This window comes from Chanos chanos, chromosome 4 (genome assembly GCF_902362185.1).
Source record: "Chanos chanos chromosome 4, fChaCha1.1, whole genome shotgun sequence".
Classification (NCBI taxonomy): Eukaryota; Metazoa; Chordata; class Actinopteri; order Gonorynchiformes; family Chanidae; genus Chanos; species Chanos chanos.
Window position 1 is genome coordinate 14,693,010 of NC_044498.1, and position 26,199 is coordinate 14,719,208.

A 26,199-nucleotide genomic window follows, 5' to 3' on the forward strand; every position below is an offset into this window, starting at 1 on the left:
GGCAGCTGCAGTTTTGTTCTGTATAACATTTTGCACTTTTATAATTAAACATACTTCTTGATGAATACCTGTGACTTTTTAGTGGAAGCTGAACATCTATGATTTATGGCTTGTACAGTGTACCTTTTCCCCTTAGGTATTTTACCCTCCCTCTGAGAATCCCACTCAGAAGTATTTCTGGAATTTATGAAAACCATGTTGTTGTTTTTTCTTTCACAAACCCTCTAACATTAACCTTGAAGTTAAAACAAACTTTTCGTTTTAAGCATAATGAAAAATACCATTTTACATCTAGCGTGTTTCCATATTGGGTGAATTGAGGAATACTTTGTCATGATGCTTAACATTTGAAAGCTGGCATCACTCACCTTCAGGCTTGATGGAATTCAGCACTTAAATCCTAAGATTGTTGAATGCTCTTGTGACAAAGTGTTTCTTACCACTTATTACTCATTGATTTGCAAGGAACACTGCAAACATCTCACAAAAATATCTTAACTAGAAACATCATTCACAAACCTAAGCTACAGATAATTTCACACCACCATGTGCTACATGGTTGTATTATATCTGACAAATAAGACCAAAGGAAAGTCAAGAGAACAAAAAACTAAAGAAAACCTGCCATAAAATAACAGCAGACTAATAACTAACTCATTTGCAAATAAGTCTAGACTATGTCTAGTGACAAGCATTTGATGGACTATGGCTGACAAACGCTCTTAGATGAAACTGAACCGAAGTCATAGTGCTATGAATTGAAAATATTGTTTCACTGTAAGCTTCCATACAGAAATGCTATCGTATTTAAGTTAGACATTAAGGAAACATGACTCTAACAGCTGATTTGCGGCATACAGTGGTAGAAACACTTTTATTCCCTTGTTTTACGAAGGCAATTGTTTACATACTTATTGGCAAAACAGAAATGATTCAGAAAGTAAAAGTTCTAACACACAGAGAACAATCACTTTTGTGTTTCTTGAATGCTTGAAAGTACCTCTTTGGTGTGGGAGGGTACCTTAAAATTGTGGTACTCTTTCAACTACTGGCACACAAAAACCGCTCACTTTGTAAGAGTCTTTAATCATTGCCTAGAACACCACAGACAGTGTGATTCCCAGTCCCTTTTTCATCTTAATGAGGAGTGGCGAACCAAAGGCATATGAACAGGTGTCCTATTGGTAGTCCAGTCTTGTGTTAACATCCAAGGTCCTCTCCCATGATCAGGCACAAATATGTAATCTTTCTTAATAATCTTATTTAGTGCCCCTTCACTTCTTCAAGAAACTCTGTATTTTTTTTTTATTGTTCAGTAAGTCACTTAGAAGCTGGTTCAAACTGGTCTACAGTCTTTCGTTGTCCAGCGTGTGTGTGTGTGTGTGTTTGCTTTAATCTGGTCCTGGCTCAAGACGTGTGCAGAGGGAGGTGTTGGCCACCAAGCTCACAGACTAGTACTGTTTGAAATTAAGTCACATAAAAAAAAAAAAAAAGAAAGAAACATGGGACGATGACAAGACATACACACCCACAGCTACGTGAAAGACAAAAAAAAAAGTACAGAGAAAAACCCTGAATGGGTTAGGCAATCTCAAAATGGTTTGCACTTTAGGCAAAAGACAATCATCATTTCTGAATGGTATAAGGGCACATTTTGTTTTGTTAAGTAATTTTTTTTTCTTCTCAGGAAAGATCCAACACTGTTTTTGTTTGTTTTCTTTCTTTCTTTCTTTCTTTTTTTTTGTTTTACATTTGTCATTTTGTCATATCATTGTTCTTGTTTTGTCGAGTTTAGTGTTAGATCACTCCACTCTGCTCCACGCTCTTCAAAACCATTAGGAAGGGTTGGCGTTCTCCAGGAGTGGTGGGCCGTCTTGTTGCATGGAGGGGTGTGCCGGCTCCCTTTTATAGGTTTTAGGGGGCAGTTTGGGGATAGTTTGGGAAGTGCTCTGCCGGGGTGGAACCGGGGGGCCGGTGGCCCCCGACAGTGGCTCACAGTCCAGAGGCAGCGGAGGGGAGGGCAGATGCTTACGAGGCCCGAGCGGGGAGGGTGTCTGAGGGGGGAGCGGGCTGAAGGGTGAAGGGGGGAAGAAGGTCTGGCTCAATTCACTTCGGCGACCCTGGGGGGGCGGTTGCAGGTGCAGGGGAGAGCTGGAGAAGACGTCCGGCGTTCTCACGGGCTCCCGCGGGGGAAGAGTAGGAGGGCTGTCTGGAGGATCTGACACTGAGGTGCGGTCTGATAGAGAGTAGCGCGGTGAGTAGACCTTGGTGGTCGGTTGCCGAGGTGGAATGGCCGGGGGGCTGTCCAAGTGCTTTGACATCATCTTGAAGGACGCATCGCGACAGAAAGAAAGTACAAAACATTCATTAGCATCCATACTAAAACACGGGCTGTTGAAAAGAGCAAGCCTCAGAGGAAATACTCTTTTTTTACCAATACAATGATCGTTTTGGCCCATGAAGTTTAATTTTAGGTAAGGTTTTTTTTTTTGTTTTTACCTTAGAAGGTGAGGACTCAGCAGGAGCTGATTCAGGGCGTCTGCGAGGGGGTACAGGGGGTGGTACAGGGGCATCTTCAGCACTCCTGTGGAAACTCATCATGGATGACACCGAAGAGGATCCTGGGAGACCATGAGAAAAAGAAACCGAGTAGAAGGAGAGAAGCAGCGTGTTATGTCCATGACCCAGGCAAGAATGTTTTTTTTTTCCTTACATTTTTATTTCCAAGGCCTCGACAATTAATATTCGTGTTGTTCTTTGGACAGATCCACAACATGTTACACTATGTAAACTGAATGTAGGTTTCATGGTGCTTCAGAAAATTCATGGATTGCTTCACAAATTCCAAGACTAACTGTCCAAGAAATACCAAAATACTATTTTCAAAACAACAACACCACCAACACATCAAGAGATGGATTTAGAAGCACAGAAGTGCAACTAACCGATAACCAATAACATCTACTTAATCTTCCTTAATACCACTGGTCTCCAGTAGAGGTCACTCTCAGCACAGAACAGCGCTTCTAAATCCATCTGTACTATGGAACCTCATGCCCTGAACAGTTTTGTTTGAGGTCTGCTCTTGCATGCTTTCTTCAATTTACACAATCAGAAGTCAACAATCAGATGTGCCAGAGCTGGTTTAGAACAAAAATGTTCAGGACATGAGAAGCTCCTGCTGGACTCGCCTGACACACATAGTTATAGGCAATCAGACGTGGTGACTGTCAGACTGTGGCTGGACACAGTGAGGAGTGACAGTTATGACACTTTAGTCTGGACTTCTCTGACTGACACAGTGGGCTGGTGACAAAGACAGGACACACAGAAAGTCTGCCTGGTAACATTCACCAAGCAGAGAAAAACATCCACAATGAAATTCCTTTCTTGTTTTTCTAAGATTCCTCTTGGATCAAAATCCAGGCACTCTCGGAGTACAATTTCTCAACAAGAGGATTGTAGTAGAGAGAGAGAGAGAGAGATAGAGAGAGAGAGAGAGAAAGAGAGAAAAGTGGGACAGACACCGGAGACATGTTGCCATGGAGACAGGTGAGGTGGACTGGGTGGTGCATGCGGGGCTGATGACACATGTTGGTGTGGGTCAGAGCCATAGACACACAGTCTGGACTTCTACTGAATCCTCATCACTGCTCTGCTCTGGCCTGACTACAGCGGGCTCACTTCCTGCTTTCTCAGTTTGTGAGGAATCAAAATCATTTGGGATGTAGAAATACAAATTTTACAAGAAATAAGATGTAGTTTACCTATGTATCAGGATATGGCCCTGGTACTGATGTTTTGAGAGGACAGACTAACAGCCTTGGTAGTTTAGGGCAGAAGTGTGGTGGAAAAACCGAGAGCAGTTTAGTGCTGACTGGTGCATGGTAATTGCAGTGGCCCGAGTCTGTTGACCTATGACTCTGATGTGGGTGGGGGACACAAAATGACTGATGTGTGAGACTGAGAGAGTGAGAGAGGGCTTATACTAACGTGGGCCATGAGGCAGAGTAACCGGTGCAAAAATGGTGTCGCTGTCTGGCAGGAAGCAAAGAAGAGAGAGAGAGAGACCCTGAGAAGAGTGGTGAAAACGAGTGGCAAAGGAGACAGCCCTCTGACAAGGCACAGCAAGCTAGGGAGAGTCATCTTTCCCTCACACACGCACACACACGCACACACACACGCACACACACACGCACACACACACGCACACACTAGGGAGAATCATCTTTTCCTCACACACACACGCACGCACACACACTAGGGAGAATGATCTTTTCCTAACACGCACGCACGCACACACACACACACACACACACACACACACACAAACACTGACACACGCTAGGGAAAATCATCTTTTCCTCACACGCACACACACACGCACACACAGGCACACACACGCTAGGGAGAATCATCTTTTCCTTACACAGACACACAAACACGCACACGCACACGCACGCACGCACCCCCCCCCCCCCCCCCCCCCCCCCCGCGCTGACACCCTTTAAGGATACTCTGGTGCACATTTTGTTGCCAAGTGTTTCCACAGCCACTCTAACAACTCTCAAAACATACATATCCTACTAAAAATTCTTTTCTGGAGGTTACATGAAAGATAAATGCAAAATGGGTTAGTGGAAATTAGCAGATCCTTTATCAACAATGTTCGGTTTGGCCATACAGCACATCATCTATGCATCTCAAAGTCTTTTCCAAATATAAATAATTTTGTGAACCCTACTTGAACTGTCAAGCAATTCCGTACACTGTTAAATTACACTCTTAAACTGACTATCAACTCCTTAAAGTTTGTGCTCATCCATTCTCTGCTATGTGTGTGTGTGTGTGTGTGTGTGCCCATGTGGGTACGTATACGTACTGGAGTGGAAGGGACTGGAGGGGCCCTGAGGTGAGTCAAACACACTGCAGATGTCAGTGGAGCTGGAAGCAGCGGAGGCGGGGGGTGGGGTGAGGGGCGTGCGCGGTGAATTGGGGGCGGAGGCGGCGCTCTCCGTCTCGCTGTCGGGAATGCGGCTGTAGCTGATCTTGCGCGGTTCGTTTTGCAGGGGGGTCGGGTGACGCATGGTGCCCGGTCGCACCGAAGATGGTCGGACGCCCGGGGACTTGAGCGGGCAGCTGTACTTCTTAGGCTGCCGGGGACAGCGGAGAGGGGAAAGATCACAGAAACAAGAGTGAGATGTGCCTTTAACTGTAACTGAATAACTGTTATCCTCCCAGGAAACCTAATTAAAATGATGCAACATATTTCACTGCAGGCTCTTTCGTAACATCAGTCAGCAGGGGAACTTATTTTGAACAATCTGACTCACTCTTTAAGAAAAGTCAGATGTAACATCCAAATGGGTATGTTTGCAAATTCGTCAAATGAAGGTTTTAGGAACATGAGGCAGTGTTGTATGTGTAAACAAGCAGCTAATATCATGACACTTACAAATCGAGGCAACGATCTAGCGTTACGGGGCTCTATTTCCAGAGACTTGTTGAATAAGTAGTCGGCAAACTCCTTCTCCATCATATCCTCCATGGGATTTAGGTTTTCAAAGAACTTCTGCATTTTCCAAACAATGAGCGAAGAGATGAGAGACATCAGACAAATGGCTAAAGTCAAACTTGTACAGCTTGATAAATCACTATACACATCACTATACACGATCCAATACTTCTTGTTTGAAAAGAATTCTATAACCATTCAGGACAAGGTTTTCCCGAAGATATTTCATGAACCTTGTGTACATATGCAGCATTTCACTATGACGAATATAAATATCCATAAACTTGCTATGAGACGCGTCACCCATGTGTTTAATGACTGACCCGAATGTCGTTCTCCACCCGTAGGCAGTACGGCTGGTTCTGGTACTGCTGGATCTCCCCTGTGATCTCTGCCACTTTTCGCCTCTTGCTGAAGTTAATCAGTTCCTTGCCGTGTCTCTTCAAAAAGTCGGGGTTTCCTTCCTCCGTTTTAAGAATATTTGTTAAGTATATCCCTAAACAAAACAAATACAGGCTTCAGATTTACACACAGGTGTTTCACTTGATCAGATCCAGACAAGATTACTGCTCATTTCAGGTAATATCTGCGCATGATTACTATTCACATGCACTAGTTTTGGTCATATTTGCACTCATGAAATTGGTTTGGGGTTTCTGAAGCATACCAAAGAAGGGCACACAAGGGGGATTGATGGATCTGAGTTTGGCCAGATACTTCTTGTAATGGTCCTCACTGAGCTCATGTGCCTCCTCCAGGATCTTCTTCTGTCTGCTTGGAATTTGCTAGAAAACAGAGAGAGAGAGAGAGAGAGAGAGAGGAAGGTTATTTAAGACCCCATTATCTGTTTTAATGTAATTCTACAAGTCATGTCTAATGTGTAAGACAGTCTACATATCCATACTTATTAGAAATCTTATTTGGATCTACACGTAAAGTTTAAATTAATCAAATTAACAACGACTAAAAGTGAAAATGTGCTCTGTGTTTAAGAGCTTGCAGATTGGCTGGTCAGTTCTCAGTTCAAAGAACAAAACAAAAAGGATCTAAATGTACCTCAAAGGTGTGGTCCAGTCTGTACACAGGGGAAGAATTCATAGCGCTGACCACCTCTAGGACACCGTTAAAGTTGTTGAGCTCCTGAAAGACCTGCAGGATCTCAATAATACGTGCTACCACTGCTGCTCTTTCCTCCAGGTTCTCTGTTTCCACAATGCACCTACAGACAGGACAGCAAACATTCAGAGACTGAACAACTCAGAGCAGTCACAAAGGGAGACTCAGGAGAGCTCTGTGCCACTCTACTCCAAATCAAAACAATCTAGACTCCAAAACTACAAGTGCCATCATCTAGCATACACTGCAATGAAATACGGATCTACAAGAGGTCAAATGTGTTGAAAATTCAAAAGCCCTCTGGGGTCTTAAAGAACGGAATCTTACTTTTCGAACCAGAGGGTGAGGTTGGTAGTGTGGCGGATCATTCGAAGCAGGTTGGGAGAGTTCAGCTCTTTGTCCTCTTTTGTCCAAACACTGCCCACCAACTCTGATGGCTGGACCGCCCTGTAGAAGACAGGTCAAAGGTTAAACTCTTCTTGTGGCTTGGCACTTCCCCATGCTTTTTGTGCCAGCTTTTGTTCAGAGGTTCAGCAGACAATATGTCTGACCGATTTTGGGACAGGAGTATACAGCTTGGCCTCGTGGGAAAAGAGGTGAAGGCACGACCTTGGGTACAACAAATGGTGGCCGTTCCCACAGGCAGTACAAGTAAAGGGAAGTGTGTCCCTGTATACCCTCTTATTAGCCTAAGAGAGAGAGGCTGTGTGTGTGTGTGTGTGTGTGTGTATACAATAAGTTCTACTCCCGTGTCCTCTATTGTATTAATATGGCCCATTTTCTTGGCTGACAATTGGTAGCTCAACAGAAAACACAAATACAAACAGGAGGAGATGTGGAGTGTTCCTGCTGTTCATCTGGCAAAACGGACCCATATACAACGTACCCACAATTAAATGAGACTTTTCAGAATTCCTCTGTTTAAACCAAAAACTCCTCCATTTTACAAGTGACACAGTTTTACAAGTGACACACAGTTAACACTTAGGTCTCAAAATCTCCCAGTGTTAGCAAGGAGCACGGAGTACCTGTATAAATCGGACTCCAGAAGTGTAAGCTGTCGAGCAATCTCGATGGGGTGAAGGGTCATAAGGTCGAACTGGTCGATCTGGCCGGGCTTGCTGATGTGCCACTCTATAGGGGGTGGAGAGCTCTCAAAGGTGATGTTGTGGCTTGGGCCATTGGCTTGCGCCTGTTTCTTCCTTTGTATGATCTTAGTGATGGATTCTACCCATTTTCTCATGGCTTTACCTAAAGAGAGCGATTATGCGGTGTCAGTGGAAGGTATGACAGATGAGATCACAAACCTTCTCGTCCATTACTCACACTGGCTGATCGCATTTAGGCTAGAGAGACTTCCGGAAATATGTCGTGATCTTTCAGACAAGCAGTTATTTATTTTCCACCAGGAGCTGTGTATCGTCTGAACTAATGAAGGCATTTTGCAGAATCTGACTGAAGAACATGTGTTTCTGTACCTCGGACCATGCCAATGAACTCCTCCAGTCGCCGGAGCAGCTGTGCATCTCTCTCAAAGTCATAGAAGTGGTGTTCCACCCAGTGCCTACATACATTCAACACCCTGCACAGAGATAAAAAAAAAGAAAAAAGAAAAAAGAGAGGGAGGGAGAGAGAGAGAGAGAGGGAGGGAGAGAGAGAATTAAGGTCTAGCAAATGTACTTAGGGTAAAAATGTGCTTGAGTGTATATGTGTGCCTTCAAGCATAAACGTATATGTGTGTTTTGTACCTAAGCTGTACAGGCTGGACAAATTCCTTTCTGAAGCGCTTGAGTTCTGCACTGAGGGGTTGGTCTCCATTCTCCATAGCCATTTGATCTGCCTCGGTGGGTTTAGGCTCTGGAATATCAAATCTGAACCAAAAAAATAATAGATTTTTACCATTTTAACTCTTTTCTAAAATGCTCCATCTTCAATTTCCTAAACTTGATCTTCGGACTCTTTATCAATTTAAAGACATCATGGGACAAACAAAAAAAAAACCCCTCTGTACTCTCACCTTTCAATCAACAGGTCCAAGAGCTCCTGGGGTTTGCAGAAAGACCTGTAGGTGGTGAGGAAGGTCCTGACAAAATTTGGATCTGCAATAAGGCAAAATTGGAAACGGTTAATTCCCCAGAAGTAAGTGTCTGTGCAAAAGGGACATGTGAGTGTTGGAAAAATGTGATTAATATCTAAAGGTCACTGCAATAAAGCACTTAAGGCCTATTACTGCCGTACACTGGTCTGCGCAAAGAAACCGAATCGAGTCGAATACAACACTGAACAAAATGGCTGACGCGGCTTAAACCCGGAGAACGTGAATATCTCCTGGGAACAACTGGCTCTGCGAAAGAAATGGAAGCAGACTACACACAGGTTACACAAAAACGACCAAAAAAACCTGCGTGACCGTTAGACTGTGTGTTTGCAGGGAGCACATGTGTCAGTGGCACACGGGACCTCCCGGAGTGTGGCGACGGGGAGTATGTATGTAACGGTACGCCGCGCGGGGCTGTTTGTTCACATGATGGATCTGTGTTCTAGGCCTTTCAGCAGGGCCAGCAGGCGAACAATAGCTGCCTCAGTGTGGATTTACAAACAATCAGCCTGGAATTATTAGAGCCAGGAAACAGACCCTGCTCTGACGCACAAGACTGCCCTAACACTTCTCTCTCTCTCTCTCTGTCGCGCACACAAACACACACACAAACACACACGCACACACATACACACAAAACACACACACGCAAACACACACACACGCTTAAAATAGATCTGGCCTCTAAGGCTGTCTGCACAATCAGACAGCCATGTTGACTCTAAGGTTCTGAACACACAGGAGCACAAGCACACACACACACACACACACACACACACACGTAAACAGAAGCACACACACAAACAGAAGCACACATTCTACTTTAGGACACTGGAAGAGCTATTAAGAGATTTTTTTCTCTCTTTTTGAGGAGTGGTGTACCTGCCCTCCCCCCTGCAGACTGTGGGACAGGGGTTCGGGCATGGGGGGGTGCATCGTACAGGAAGCACCTTTTTCCCCTTCCAACTGCTCTGAAGCACATACACTCCATTTTCCTCAAAAGGCTTGTTTCCCTTGGCTTATTAGAATTCAGTGAGGTGCAGTGGGCTGGAAAGCCAAGAGGAAAATACAGACCTATATTTACACTGCACTCTTTTCAGGAGGAAGTTTACTTAGGGGTGTGAGCAGCGTGGACCACCCACTATAGGAATTCTCTCTCTCGGACACATCGCCACTTTCAGAGTCTGATTATCGCTTCGTTCCAGAGATAACAGCGGCTGACCAATTACCCCCCACCGAAACAGTTATTAAAACACCTCCAACGGTCCAGCAGTCGCCTAAATCAACAATATGAGCACTTCAAACGCTGTTGCCTATTCAAACACTGGATCACGGCCCTCTTGATTCTATAATCTCGCGCTGTATTGCAAAATTTTTCAACGGCGTGTTTCTATTTACAGATTCTAACCTTGTTTGTCCCTCTAACACTAGCTGGTATAAACAGTTACATTACTATTAATTCAGGGCTTAATGCTCCAATCACCAACCAAGTTCCTTTTTTTTTCTTTTTTTCGACCAATCAGAAGTCCCTAACAGTGCATGGTTGAAAAAGAGAAGCTTATACTACTGAGCTTTTTAAAAATAACTTAGCCACAACTCCACAACAAAAAAATACACCTCTGGAGAGACATCAGCTCACAGAGCTAATTATACACAGGAAAGGACCTTCAGTGTTGACAGATGATGATGCTGAGCTTGTGCCTAAGGAAAAACGGGGACTCGTTTTTCTATTTTTCTCCGGCTTTCTTATCAGCACGGCAGCGTTATCAGTGTTGAAATGACATTATAACAAAACGGGTCGTCACATTCAGGTCTCTGTGACGTCCGAGCCGGCCAAATATTTACCGAGCGTGAGAAAAAGAGCTATGAATAGGGATGCAGTGACGAAGGAGGAGACCTTCCAGTATCTTGTCCTTGTTATTTGTGTACATTGTGTTTGTGCTGTCAAGCTTCAAGGATTCGACACAAACAGGTGAAGAATATGGACAGTGTGGCAAAGCAGGCTGCTTAGCTAGTGGGCAGAAAAGTCAGCAAGGTTGAGACAAGAGGGGGAAAATGGTAAGGCCATGTAAAACTACAGAGTCTAGATAATGGTGCTGAACATTCCTGTGTATCCACAACAATTAATGGGTCGAAGAAACAGCCGGGCCACGGACTGTTTCAATTGGTGGACACTCTAATTTTCTTTTCTCGTCTTTTTTTTTTTTTTTTTTTTTTCAAGAAGAAACCATATTGAAGTGCTTGGTATGACTCTCGGTGGATTAGTAGCTTCAAAATAAACAAAGGATTTAATTAGTCCCTCACGAAACTGACACAGACTATGAAATAATTTTCTCCCAATGAATCAAAAACAGGGAGCATCTTTCCCCAACGTGCCCAGGTTGAGTCTGTTCTAACCTGCATACATATGGAAGGTAAGCCTTTCGATGAGTTTCAGCACAGTCCCAGCCTTAATGATGGGAATTCCAGACTTGGATTGCACGTTTTCCTCAAACACCACGTTCTCTTCAGAGTCTGGCTCGGCGAAACGGTAGACGTCTGCGCAGGGCAGACGCATCTGCTCCTCCTTCTCCTCCTGCAGCATGGCCGAGTCCAGCATGCGTTCCAAAGTGGAGCGATACTGCAGTGAGATCAATGCCGCCATCCAATTGTTCTTCTCCTCGGCCGACTTGGCAGCAAACACCACGCTGTTTCCATCCTTGAGGATGATTTCAAAGGCATGACGATATTCGCCCTCCTTATCGTCTTTGTCGTTTATCTGAACCTAACGGGGAACGAGAAAGGATGATTGGTTTATACTGTTATTTAATCACTGAATGACAAACATTACTGATCATCTCACCTATCGCGCATCTCATCTTCCGCCCATCGTCTCATCCATCACTCTTATTAGTCTAGAGTTACTTTTGTTATGTTTATATCTCAGATAGACTCACTGTCTCTCTCTCTCTCACCTTTCCTTCCGTGATACTCCATCTCAATCCATTCATCAAGCCATAAAACACTATTATATACCCACCTTGCGCATGAAGAACTTTTCCTTGAGTCTGTACTCTGCGGCGCTAGCCCCCGGCAGGCGTGGCTGGCCGTGATTGGACTTGCAGCAGATCATCAGGCCGTCGAATAGGAAGATGTGCCGCTCGTGTTTGGCGCCGACGCGTGTCAACGTGCCCTCCATGATGAACTCGTTGCAGCACTGCCCGATGTCCTTGCCCTCCCAGCCGTCTATGTTCTTCTGGATCTCGTTCATCTTCTTGATGGCCAGGTGCTTGCCCTTCATCTGCTGGCTGTAGAAGCGGCAGGCCGACTCGCTGTGGTGGATACCATCGCCCAGGTTACAGGGGGATGGATAAACAGGAGAAGAAAGGGAAAAGAGGAGAAGATGGGGAGAAGTAAGAGAATTAGCAGTGAAACAGTGCAGAAAAATGATGCAAAAGAACAAATGGATAAAGAGAGGAATAAGAAAAGGACAGAGCAGAGGAAGCAGAAAGGACAAAAAAAAAAAGAACATAAATATGGATCATTTGTTCACAGCCTGTCGAAATGTTCAAACATAGCAAAACACAGAGTGCTACGAGCTTGACAGGAAAGCCTTCCTTGTACTCAGAAGTGGTGACTAACCCAAGTCCTGGAGGCTTGTCCACATCATCTCTACACAAAAACAGACTACTATTCTAGGCCAAAACCAGCTCACACAAAGACGTCCCCCAGAACCTGAATCAGACAACCTTTTCTAAATAATCAGAGGTACTAACAATTCAGTGGAATTCAACTGATGGTGTCATGATGGGAGGGAGGGGGGGGGGTAACCAACTATGCTACACAATGCTCAGGTTTGATTGTCCTGATTCCACTGGATGCTTTCTGTATTTTTCCTCTCAGTTTTTTTTTTGTTGTTGTTGTTGTCCAGTTACGATTTGCTGAGGTTATACAATAAATCAAGGGAGGGAGGGAGGAGAGGGAAGAAAAATCAACTGGGGAATTAGCTAACGACGACACAGGCATCTGAACTTGAGTTAGCCGTAAATAAGCAGGAAAAGGAGCTTACTTTGTTTTTTGGGACACGCAACGCGGATCTCGCGTCAGAACGGCTGAGCGGCACTGGGGCCAGTGGAGCCCGATCGGACTGGCTCTCTCCTCATACCAGCACCTCAAAGTAGAGAGTGACTCTCACTCGCCCATACGCCAGAACCCTGGCATTGCTCTGCGGGCAAGGCAAACTACACTTAAACTCTCCAAAACTGTACTGATGCCCCATATAACCACACAAGGAAATGTGAGAAAAGCCCCTTTCTACAATGCAATTTTGTCAAGAGTAATCATTATTTCATGGAAGGCAAAGCCCAGAAATTGCAAGTCATTTCTATAAGACGATTAATCAACTCAATGGCAGACTCTAGCTTTCTTGTTGATATCTTGCGTTAAAACGCAGGCAATAGTGAAGGCGCTGTTTCTATAAGAAGACGGTTAGACATAGTAAATGCGTTCGTTTTGAAGCACTTGGATTGGCTGGAACAAGCGATAAAGGCTGCTGTGCAGTGGTGTAATCAGTCAGGTCTTTGTTCTACCTCAAACACAAAGGACAGCAGAGAGAGACAGGAAGGCTACGAATAGCCGCTGAAACACCCGTTCACTACATCCCGAAAGCTACAACCTCCCCCAATAAGTGCATGTATAAAGACAAGGACAAAACACGTACCGTAAAATAAGCCATCCTTTCCCCATAAAAAATGACTATAGCAATAAGAAAAATGACAGTGATAAAGAAAAAAAAATCTAAAGGTGCTGTGTATCACAGGTCCTCATCCTTGATGCTATCCACTTTCCAACGCGTAAAAAAACAACGATAAACAAAAATACGCCAAAAAAATGTAAAAAACAAAGGTTCCAACTTGTAGAAAAAATGTTCAATCTCCAAACAAGGAATGCTGGACTCCCCTACTCAAAAGAGGTTAGCTTTTATTTCTCTCAACCTCTTTCTCTCCCTCAATCCTCTCTCTTTTTCTTTTTTTCTAACCTGAGAACAATAATAGCAGGACAACCCATACCCTGACGCAACATCCCTGGGACAACAGAGCAATGGCTGAGCCCCCCCCCCCGTCTCCAAGCAATGTGGTTATTTTAGGGGCAGAGGGAAACTCAGGACTGAGCCTGGGTGGGGTATGAAGGATGGGAGGGGCGCAGGAAAAGAGCAGGAGTGTGTGTATGGCTGTGTGTGTGTGTGTGTGTGTATGTGTGTGTGAGTGTGTAGACTGTTTAAGGACCAGAAAGAATCCTAGGTGTTGGTGTACTTCAGTTGGGTACTAACTCCACATAGAGCGATTAAGCATCTGGCCCTGTGTTTGTTTGTTCTGTGATCCAAATACAGCATGTCCATGTTTGTGTGTGTTTGGTACGTGGTTGCGTTTATGTTTGTGTGTGTGTGGTACGTGGTTGCGTTTATGTTTGTGTGTGTATTGTGCATGGTTGCGTTTATGTTTGCGTGTGTATGGTACGTGGTTGTGTTTATGTTCGTTGTGATGGTACATATTGGTGTAATATCTCTACCTGAGCCTCCTCTTGGCTAGGCTTTTGGAGCAAATCCTTTCCATACTGCTCTGGAGGTTGAGCAATGCCGTGATCGCCTGCTTCAGACACTCCTTATCCTCCTCATCCTCACTCTTCTCCTCCAGTTGCTACAGGTTGACGAGAGAGAAGTGGGGGAGGGGAGAGAGGGTGGGGAGAGAGAGAGAGAGAGAGAGAACGAACAAGAAGTCCAGAGACGCAAAGAGAAAGAAAATGAGAGAAGTGGTCAGGTGGGTTGTTAACGGGGAGGAGACTTTGGGATCATGACGCTGTAAGGCCATTCTCATGAGCCAGATTAGCCCAGAACAGAGAACAAGCTTTCCCTCTTTTTTTCTCCATCGTTTTCACGCTCTCTCTCTCTCGCTCTCTTTTTCTCCCTTCCCCTTTGTTCTCTGCCATTTTCTCACAATCGTTCTACATTGTCCCTTTCTCTCTTTTGATTTCCATGGGAATTAAAAAGAAATACAAAATGGGGAGGGGGGGGGGGGGGGGGGGGGGGCGAAGAGCAGTGACAAAACACTGGCTGCGATCAAGCGTAGTGTAGGAAAAGTACACTTCACCCTTTCCACAAATTCTCTGTTTTTTATGAGACAAAGAAGAAAACTGAGGGTGAAGTAGGTAGCTTTTCTATAGATTCCACCTTCACCCTCCTATGTACCATACCACATGTGTAGACTGATTTGACCTGGACAAAATGACCTGAGGCATTTCAGAGATTTACTTTCACCCTCCAATCTGCCCCCAGGAATCCTGAAAAGCCTCCGAATCCTTGGTCTGGATCTAGTACTAGACTGGACCTGCCAGTAAGACGCTCTAAAACACATGTGACTCCAAACAGAACCACTGATCCCTGACCAATAACACGCATTTCACAGGAAACTGCAAATGCCAGCTTGCTAACACTCAACCAGCATTGGTTAACCTCGGCTTTGTTCACATGTATTCTGTAGCTACACTAAATGCGTTACTCGAACATGAACTGATGATGTGTGACATGCATAGAACAGTGATTTACTGTATAGAGTTGTGTTATAATTCTGGTTGATCAAAGATATCAAAAAATGTGATAGACATGATTGGAGGATGCTCTTACCTTTAAAATTTCAAAGTGGTGAAGACAGTGGTACACAGGGGTGAGGAGCAGTCGTGGTAAGACATACTGCACAGCCTCTTTAAAGCCCTCACATATTGACTGGGAATGAAAAAAAATGACCAGTTAAGTCTTTTCTCTTGTGTTCTGTTGTCATGCAGTCATTCAATACCCAGGACATTATTCAACACCCAGTTGTTAAACTAGGTCAAAACAGTAACATCTGCAAATTAAGGTATTTCAACTTTTATATATACACCGGGTAGCAAATCCCCTGAGAATCAACGACTTAAGTCTGAGTGAAAACATGTAAAGCAAAGCTCAGGTGTCCAAGTCCAAGCGGCAGGATTGTTGGTGTGGTGTACGATATGAGCAGTGACCTCTGACCTGGAGGTAGATGGCGGCTCCTGGTTTGGAGAGCTGGCTCAGGAAGTGGTCGTGGAAGCCAGACCGCAGGATGTCCTGAGCGTACGTCTCGTAAGGGTCAAAGGCCAGCTCCTGCAAACAACCAACGCCCTGGGTTAATAAATGAGAGTGACCCCACCCTGGCCTGACCCACATTGTTACAGAGTGAGAAAAACACACCGGCGTGTGCGTTACATTGCTGAGGTCGCAGAGTGTACAATAAGTAGGCAGACAGGACACCACTGGATAGTCTAGTGATCTGACTGTTATTATTGTGTACTTTTTAAAACAATAGATAAAGCATTCATAGGCTTAAACCGGGAGAGAGGACCTCACCTCAGCAAGGTCCTCAAAGCAGCTTCCCACCAAGGGGTGTGGACTGCCCTCATCTGTCATCTCCACAGTGTCCTCTATCAATCCAAGTAATTTCAGAGTTACCTCATGGATGTCATCTATTCGACTGAAGATATTCTCCACATCCTACAAGAACACAAAGACAACACACACACACACACACACAATATCACTAAGACTGTATCATTATTACTAGCCTACTCAAAGTAAATGGTTGGAAGAGATATTCAGCTCTATTAGTGATATGATGAATCTTGACTGAGGACGCTGAGGGGTGAAAAGCAACGCTGGTCACTCACATGGTGGGAGAAGAGCATGGCATTGGAGGCAAAGGGCTCGCGGAACACTTTGATGATGAGGTTGAGGTCTCGTAGGTATTGTCGAACCTCTGCCATAAAAGCCTTGACTAGGTCATAGTATGTCTGTTCCTCAGATGCCAAGGACTCCTCATCCATGGCGGGAAAAACGCTTATGTCCTCCTCATCCTGATGAAACATGTCCATCAGCACCTGTAACCATAGCAACAGAGTTTACAGCCTGAGAGGGACACAGGATTGTGCATCACTGATTTAAATACTATCACACAGACCACATCAAGACATGTTCAGCAGGATGATATTTGCGAGACTGACAGTTTTATAAGACAACATCCACGTTTATGACTCTATACTAAGACATCTCCCTCACCTTGTCAGCACACATGGCCACAGTGATGTCCTGTTGAGAGATTTCATAGTGCCTGATGTTTCGGACGTAGTTACCAGCCAGTTTCAGGATGTCTGCAGAGATGTATTCCAGCACTGCCACTATATACACAGACACCTGATGGTCTATCTTGTACCCTAGGACCTCCTGTCACAGTGGAAAAAAGCCATGAGAAAACAAGCAGAGTATGCAGAACCCACAGAAACGGGACTGAAGATTTAAGTAGATCGAACAGATAAGAGTTACTCTGGTGAGTTCTGCTGAATTACTCATGGTTACTTCCTGATTAATAATCAGCAAAAAGGAGAAAGAAAATGCTTAAAATTTTGATTAGCCCTAAGTGTAAACAACAGCGCATCTATGTCTCCCTCTACTGGTCTCCACCAGTCTATTTTTTTTTCCTTCATCGAGGCCTCTAAAGAATTACCAAGGGATCTGTTTTTTGGTGTTTCCTGCATGTAATTAACCTCTCTCTTAGAATAGTATAAGGTGTAGGGTAGAAAAAGAGAGAGAAAAAAGCAACGTTAAAAGAAATGACAACAAAGCAGTTTTGAATCAGTTCTTCCCTGGACTCTACAGTAAGATTTTGGGAATCAGCCTCTGATACCAGACCGCTCTTTTGAACAGCCATCTTAAAAAGCTCTAATGAGAGCCAGGCTGGATACCTTCAGGAGAGGGTGGATCTTATCCACGGGCAAAGCCAAAGGATTCCTCCTCTTCCTCTTCTCTATGGCTGCCTGAGCATCAGCAATAGCCCATTTATCAATGGGGTGGGGAAAACTCTTCTGTACCCGTTCCTGATATGGAGGAAGTTAGGAAAGGAGAGAAATGAGAATGAATCGATGAGGTCATGTAATTTACACTTGTGCTATGTACAGAATAGTACTGATAACAGTAATAGTGTAGTAATACTATAGTAGCAGTAATTGTAATAATAATAGCAATAGTAACAGTGATAGAGTGCAACAGAATAGTATGATTTGTGACAGTAAAACCTGTGCATCTCTCTGCAAAATGCAACATAACATTTAAGATCAAACTGTATATCCTCATATGAAGCTCCGCAGCGTACACTGCACATGTTACGACACCACGTGAAGTACAGTAACAATGTCAAAACTTCAGTACCCGAGTTCTCACTAACACGTTTCTCTCATTACATTTATTTTTAATGAATGAATCTCATCACCATTAGATTCTGCCAGGGTCTCTTTATTTTAACTAGGGAATGATACCTGTGTCAAACAGAGAATAAAACAGGTAGACAAAGGTTCTAAAACACTCTTTCTTAGGAGTGACTCCTCATGACAGACGGAGAAAAAAACTACCAAGTTCAACACAGCCAAATACAAGGCTATTCACAGGCCTCTATAGGACTGTCAGGCTACAGTCTATTATCATCCACAGGAAGATTAGTATACAAAGAGTTACTCTCCTCAGAAAAAAACGAGAACATGTCAATTACAGCGTAAATAACACAACAGGGTTAGATCTGTCACTAAACTGTACCATCAAACATTTTCTCATAGTCTATTTTTGTGAAAGTTTGAAATTTAAGAATGTCACCACACCATGTATCTGTTATTCAGAGAACCAGAGTTAAGTATTGAATGATGTCAGTGGTAATGTGTTCTCAGAGGTGTTTTAAGGGTCACATGGAATCCTTTCAGGGTTAAATGTTGATTGGTCATATGGTTGGGACAAGCACAGATGAGTATGAGAGTCAAGTCTATTTAAGCAAAGGGAAACACAGCACGACTGTCTCACACAGGTTATGGCAGATGAATAAAGGGGGAACTGACATGGTAAATCTACACAGTTACAAAGTGAAGAGTTACCATGTCATGTGGTTAAACCATTAACCACAAGAAAGCACCTTCACATTTCATGTAATCCTCCCGTTAGCAATGTGAGTCAGACAAGAAGGAAAAAAAAAAAGAAAACAAACAATAAAACAAATGATGAAGAACAGTGGCAATAACCACATAAAGAAACTCTTTGTCATTGTTTGTGTGAGATAATGCAATGGTCTGCTAAGCTTTTCTGTCATTCACCTGCAACACCACCTAAATTTCAGCAAAGCACTTTGAGAGCCCAGTTAGGATAAAACTAACATTAGCATGTTATACAGTGAAACTAATGGCTATGATGAACCCAAAGCAAAGTATTGACGGTGCAATGATGCAATACAGCGACTGACAATTTAAGCAATTGTTGGAACTGCTTCAAGTTCAATGCCAGTAACTCAGCAACAGAACTGGAAGGCGAGTTGTTGGAACAGCAAAATAATGGTTTGTCTAACTTTCTCAGTGTTAGAGCCTGCTGATGAGTCAGCTCTGTGAAAATATGCAGTGGTGCAATCCATATCGCCTAACTTCAATATAACCCGCTTTCCATCGATATCAGTGAAACTCGGCCCTGCTGATATTTCGACTCCAGAAGAATTTCACTGGGAGCCAATGCTAATATGTCATCATCACATAAATACACACATTAAGAAAGCCTAAATATAATAGACTCATTAAATTTAAGTCAATTATGATACTGTAGTCGCTGAGCAGACCACAGCAAGTGACCTTGCATTTATGTCTTAGTATACATGTACTGCCACCTGAAATTCAACGGATACTAAAGTGTTTTCACAAGAGAGAAAGCCCTTGTGCTTCCTTTTCCCATATATTCCAGTAATGAATATAGAAAGCATTGTACTGCTGGCCCCCAGTCACTCCAAACAGTTTAAACTTAATTCGACTTAATTCATTAGGCTCATGATCAGTTGACTCAGGTATGGTGTAGGCTGACTAAACTATCTGAGATGGTCAGGGTGTGTGTGGGGGGGTGGGGCATCCGTGAGCCCTGGGCCTGGTACAGTGTAACGGTGTGTTGGTGACGGTGCTTACTGCCACATCCTGCACGGTGCGAGGCTGAGCCTGACACAGCATGCTGAGCAGCAGTAGAATCAGCTCCTCGATGTACTGCAGAGCCTCTTCCTGAGACGACAGCTTCGGATGTACCTGGTTGAGCACCTACGGATGGAGAGAGAGGGAGAGAAGGAGAGAGAGAGAGAGAGAGAGAGAGAGAGAGAGAGAGAGAAAGGAGAGCGTTGAGAGAGCTTCTCTGTCTTTGTTTCTGCTGTAGTGTCCATGAAAAACTAACTGACAGTACATCTAATAATTTAGCATGGCTTTGCCGGCCCAAGCTGTTTCCCTGGAAACCAGACTAAAACCATGCGTGTTCGGAGTGACTCTCAGTATGGACACTCCGAGCATGTGTCCACTGGTTGCGGCAGAAATCTCAGCTGACAGACTTTGTTACAGAATGACACAGCCTAACCTCTTTTTTTTTTATTTTTCCCCTCCCTCCTTCCCTCCCTAACCCCGCTCTTCGCCTGGCCTGGCCTGGCTTGGCCAAGGCCTCCTGTCAGAGCATGACTAAGCAAGCTCTGAGACTCTTTATCCTCACTCTCCTTTTACACCATATCACACTACGGAGGGAGTGGGAGGGAGGGAAAGAGGGAGGGAGGGAAGGAGAAGAGATAATAAAAGGTGAAACAGGGACAAGGGACTCTGAGAAAAGAGTGGAGGTAGGAGACTGAGAGGAGAGGAACCGACACAGAGGAGCATGCTCTGATGGAGGGTGACAGTTATTATGACAAGCAGTCAGAAGCCAGGATCCCCCTCAGCCGGTTGCCTGAGCAACACCATCAGGCATGACTTTACATATCTTTGGCACAATGGACCTGGATTCAGTACATTACTGTTTTTACTCACATAAATAATGGAAGACTGCATCATGATGCAACACTCAATATTAAGAATAACCACAATGGATGCAGAAGCATTCAGTTTACGTGAGACTTGAGCAGCACTTACACATTCCAATCATTCATCCTATAAGCATAAAAAAAATTATTACAACACATAACATATTGTCTCATAATGTTACTGCTCTCATTGATGTTTAAATGAATAGTCTTTTTCTTAAGTCATACGGCACTAACATTATTATACAACATGCAGGCTATAGAACAGATACTTCACTGCCAGCAGGGAAACTGCCTTTGCTACAACCCGAATTTGGTTTATCACAATAAGACTGACACAGCTGTTTCTGGGAATACGGCTTGCTTTCATCCCACTATAAATCCAACACTGTTTGTATGGACTTGAGAGCTTTGATTATGATGAGAAATAAGTGCTGCCCAGTGACATTTTACCAGCATGATACATACAAACAACTTCTGAGGAAAAAAAAAAAAAAGAGAGAAGACAACGAGATCCAACTTTAACGGCATAACACTTCACTAAATTCTGCCAGCCTGGCTTTAACAAGGATGTCTAAAAAGGTCTAAAAATGAACCTTAAAGTTGTAACTTGATTACAACAGACAAATAATCAAACAAGTCCGACCCTTCAGGACGTTATAAACTGCAAGTATGGGCCTAGTCCTAAATTACACTGAAAGCGAAGTGCAACATCATGTAAACCTGAAAAACACTGGGATGACTTTTGAAATTTGCCACAGATGAGGAACCTGATTAGACTAAACATCAGTGAGTCATGCTGCTAGTCTATTGTGTACAGCGGCAAATCTACAGTGGCAAATTGAGACCACTGTTGTGGTTTGTGTCAACTGCTTACGAAAGCTTACACCTCTCAGCTATCAACCTGCCTTTGCCACTCCTTATTCTTTGATTTTGTTTACTACTGGACGCACGATTAAGCCCGGACGTGCGGCAGATGAGTAAACGATGCTGCTTTTTGCCTTTCCGTGAACGTCAGCAGACACCTCCCAAAACACAAGGCACACAGGGGGTGCAGGGGGAAGACTGTGGGTATTCCACCGCGCGCTGCCCAAGGAGGTCTTCGTGTCGAGACCTGTTACATGCATTTCTGTCCAATACAACTTTGATGAGTCATACCGCATAGATAATTGTGCAAAATGTCAGCAACATGTGTTGGCAGTTGACACAGCAATCAGCTTAAATATTAGTAAATGTTCTTCTAATGCGCCACAGGGGGAATTTAACAAAAACTTTCAAACTAATCAAATCTGCGTTGAGATGTACCCTGTGTTCTAACCAGGTGAACACATCATCTAGAGATACTACAAAACTCCATCACTAACAGGTCTCCAGGTCTACACATGGTTGGAATGTCTACATTTGCTTAGACAGAACACATCAAAGCCTCCAGTGTAGAGATGTCAGTCAGTGTAACTCTGGTGAGTGGGTGTGGTGGCAGGGACCTGAGTTGCTGCATGCTAGACTAACCCAAAGCTATGTGAGGAATTCCGTTCTCAGGAGTCGTTGCCAGTGTGGACCTGCATCGTGGCACATGGCAATACACCACAGAACGCAGAAAAAACATGGAGGGGCTGGCTTCCCATGATTACACTACTTTAACTATGGAGTCATCTCAAGAGGTGACTCTGCACTTAGTCTGGCTTACTGGTACAACAGGCATTCTGACAACAGGGATCAGTCAAAGGTCATATCCAGACCATCCGCCAATGCCGAAGAGGTCCAAGGAATTTTCCCTGACAGGGATCCCCTAACGCTGTTCAAAACATGTTGTCACATGAAGCAGGCCCACCTCCCGCACTGTCAAAACCTCTCACAAGCATTACTTTAACAGATGTCCAGATCAAGTCTTGTTAGGTCCAGTTAACCATGGTAAACTACTCTGTGCTGCCTAGAAAAAGGAGAATTCTGAAAAATTAATTCCGTAAAATGAAAATGGCTACTTAAAAGGCACCCTGATCCTGGGCCACATAGGCCTACACAGAAAAACACTTTCAACCAAATAAACACCTCACACTGACAAAACAGGACGAAACAGGATAAAAGTGAATCCTCTGAGGTGTTTCCTCTGTTGTACTTCTGGACAATGCTCTGTGCTTCAGAGCATGTGGGCTCACTAATTCCCTATGCTAGCAAATTCCAGCCCAGTGTAACCATTTTTGAAGCGCACAAGTTAATGCCAAAATCAATAGGGTGAACGAAGGGTGTGTCTACTGTGAGTGATTCGATGCAGCACAGGGAAAGACTGCTCGTGCTGTGGGTCGTTTGAAGTCCGCTGCGAGCACTCAAAAGCTTGTTGACACAACCTTAGCTCAGACGAAGAACTTCTGAGGCAGGAGGTTAGGGGATGGGGGCGAGTTTCAGAAAAAGGCCCAGACACTATCCTCAAGGACTGAGCCGTTCTCTTACAGTGTGCACACTTCATTCTTGGCATTCCTGTGGCACCACCGTGGCACCTTGGTATTTCCAGTGCTACGCACGGCAAGAACTTAGCATACTACTCTTAATCATACAAACTACGTGTATGTCTGTGGGCTCCCTGGCAAAAAAAAGAAAAAAAAAGAAAAAAAATCCAGTGTGTCTTTGACTGCTGTTTCGATGTTTTTCTTTTAACACATTCATACAGGCATTCTCTCATTCATTCATCATTCATTTGTTTCGATGGTGCACACCTCAGTGCTTGGTTTCGTTCTCTGAACACATGCTTATTTTGTGCACTCAAACTACATGCTATTTTCATCCAGAAGGAATTTTATTTGATATATCACATACAATCACATTGTTGTTTGCTCTGTAAGAAATGCTGCACACTAACAGAAACTGAAGTGATAAAGCTCAAGAAAAATAATTTTATGACTCAACTTTTGGCCTAAATTTTTCTGAACATGGGTGTCATCACACATTTAGTGTCACCATCGCTGGCTTCTGGCCTAAATATAGGCGGAGCTTCTTTTCCAAATGACTACAAGCACCGCTGATGTGCGAGGTGTTCTTAGAAACGCACCATGTCTTCAGCACTTTCAGACCCTTCCCTTCGCATTTGTGAGAAAGCCTCACTGGCTGAAAAAGAAATTTAGAAGAAAAAAAAACCCCAAAACACCAGCCTAACAGAGATACTCCACCCTCATGTCCTCATGCTAGCACTGGTCTTTTTTCTCCAACCACCAGACAAACCACAATAACCAGCACCTCTGCAAATGATGCATGACTGGGGCCGCAGCTCTGCCTTTAGTAAGTCCTCACTAGATTAAGTGCACTTAAAACTATAGTGTTAAGTTGGGTGTTTTTTTTTTTTTTTGCTGACATGTTAGCGGTAAGTCTATTTAATACTTACTCTCACAGCACTGTCATTTGATATGGCCCTGCTGCAGACTGTAGCCCAAACATATTTGGATTGTTTAGAAAATAACAGGCTCCATATCCCTGCAGCATTGTCAGCAGGACAGAGCATGCAATGTTTTGAGCTACATGCTTCAATAACAATGCACATATTATAGATGGGCATACAAAGACAATGAGAAGATTTAAGGAGAAGCAAATGTTATGCTGCAACTTGAGAGAGTATTTGATTGACTTTGACATCTTAACCAACATACATACAAACACAAATTTGTCTTGACTGCCCCGAAAAGTCAAACCTTTCCTGCTGACTGAGATGTGAGAAACAGATCACTTTAAAGTGGAAGAGAATAGACATTTGGCTGTTTTCACACATTAAACCCCTACAACTTACAGTTGAGAACCACAACCCTGTTACGTGGCTTCAGCTATTAAATACACAAGCCTAGATTGTAGCACAGTTAACAAGAATAGTGCTGTTTCCCAAACGATGATTCATTCAACAACCGTGTCACATTAAAACAGGAAACTATTTTGGTTTAATCCAAAATTTAACAAAATAAATTCAGAATATGAAAATTAAACCACATCTGACTTCACAATATTGGGCTCTTTTTCTTAGTTTTAAACTAAAAAATTATTTCACAAGCTGTTCAAGTCTCTAAGCTCTTCTGTCGCTGGGGATGAAAGGCAACATGAGATGTAGAGACCATCAGCACAGTTTAGCCAAGAAACATTCTGTGAGTGTGACAGTGTCCTCCTCCACAGACGAACAGAAATTACAGTCACACAGAATATAACACCAACAGGCCACAGCCACCAGTTTGCCATTACACTCAAGCAAAAAGAAAAACAAGCATGGAAATATATATATATATATATATATATATATATATATATATATATATATATATATATATATGAAGAAGGGAACTACCAAAAACAAACTCTGTAACAAGGCAGAAAATCCATGTAGGCCTATATATAGGCTACTGCCGACAATGGCGCACAGTGATACCGACTGGCTGAATTTGTCGGCACCAACCTAAACAATACCGTCCCATACACCTGTGCTATACAGCCTTGCGGATACAGTGCATACGACTCGAAGATAACTACAGCAGTAACGTTGACATGACAACACTTGTACTTCTTCAATGTTGTTGAAATATGCCAAAAAAGGCACGGTTCTCAACAGCCACCTGCTCCTTCATGATACAGCAGTTGGCTACTGTCCTTATACAGCGTTAATCAACAGTGATGAAAAATGAACAAAACAAAATTGTCTTTAGACAGTAATAAGTCCTCAGGTACAATATTTGACATCATGTTATTGTCTTTGTTGTTGTAGCTGACATGACATCTCGTTTAGAAGATACAAGGGAGGAAGCAGTCACTATCAACAGCTGTGTTTATCTTTAGCTGTAGTATTCTCGAGGAGAAGAAATAGTCTGTTTCACCTCTTTTGACAACCTCAAACGACTAATCATCTTACCTTGTTCAGGGAAGGTACCAGCAGTCCCCGCCATTTCGGTGCGTTCTCTTCGCTGAAGAAGTCGTACTGAAACTGTGCCGCTTGCATGGCTTCAGTTTAGCTTGAAGGCTAGCATCCACAATCCGTGAGCTACCGTCGATACAGTGGGTAATACGTCCACGCTCAACCGTTTCTCACATCAAAACAGTGGAAGGTGTAGGACCACAGGCCCGACTTCGCAACTGAGAAGTGCAACGTAACGTGCGAACCGTTGTTTCAAAATATCCCTCCAGCAAGCATTCCACAACAACAAAACAGTTATCACAGCTATCAATGCCAACATCGCATCATCTTTGGCAGCGGACAGATGTGGAGAGCTGACGTTAGCTTAGCTATGGCCAAAGACTACAGTGGTCTCGAATGCCGACAGCTAACTACACTTTTAGCAAAAACAACAATGTCTACTTGGAAATGAGACTGCTGTTATGACTAGTGAAATAGCTAGCTAGGAACAAAAAGGATTATCGCTGCCATTTGCAATTGTGATTTTACAAGACTAGGAAATAGGCAGCTAGCCGATAGTAACCTATCGATAACTAAGATAGCGAGCTAATTCGCCCACTGACTTGCTAAATCGAGATGCAAATAATAAATTAATTTAGCTAGCTAGAACGGCAAAACGGCGCCGACAGAAATGAAAATAGGATACTACTTTTCATTAGAAACACACATTAAG

The 26,199-nt window shown here is 43.6% G+C and overlaps 1 protein-coding gene across 3 annotated transcripts; it reads right to left on the reverse strand.

The window, feature by feature from the left end:
* Positions 1–1,750: 1,750 nt before the first annotated feature.
* Positions 1,751–25,651, reverse strand: sos1 (son of sevenless homolog 1 (Drosophila)). Of its 3 annotated transcripts, none has more exons than XM_030771699.1 (24): positions 25,485–25,651; positions 19,749–19,874; positions 17,514–17,645; positions 16,831–16,995; positions 16,443–16,652; positions 16,126–16,269; positions 15,772–15,882; positions 15,388–15,486; positions 14,277–14,404; positions 11,749–12,040; positions 11,127–11,493; positions 8,649–8,730; positions 8,380–8,502; positions 8,110–8,213; positions 7,660–7,882; positions 6,959–7,078; positions 6,572–6,734; positions 6,183–6,300; positions 5,839–6,011; positions 5,456–5,572; positions 4,883–5,153; positions 3,994–4,038; positions 2,500–2,621; positions 1,751–2,324 (listed from the first exon to the last, which is right to left on the reverse strand). In XM_030771699.1, the coding sequence occupies exons 1-24, from the start codon at positions 25,569–25,571 to the stop codon at positions 1,836–1,838; spliced, it is 4,011 nt and encodes a 1,336-aa protein (XP_030627559.1). In that variant the 5' UTR covers positions 25,572–25,651; the 3' UTR covers positions 1,751–1,835. The 3 variants fall into 3 exon arrangements, with proteins under 3 accessions (XP_030627559.1, XP_030627558.1, XP_030627560.1); XM_030771698.1 differs by having other exon boundaries at positions 3,994–4,034; positions 4,879–5,153; XM_030771700.1 differs by lacking the exon at positions 3,994–4,038.
* Between the last annotated feature and the right edge of the window lie 548 nt (positions 25,652–26,199).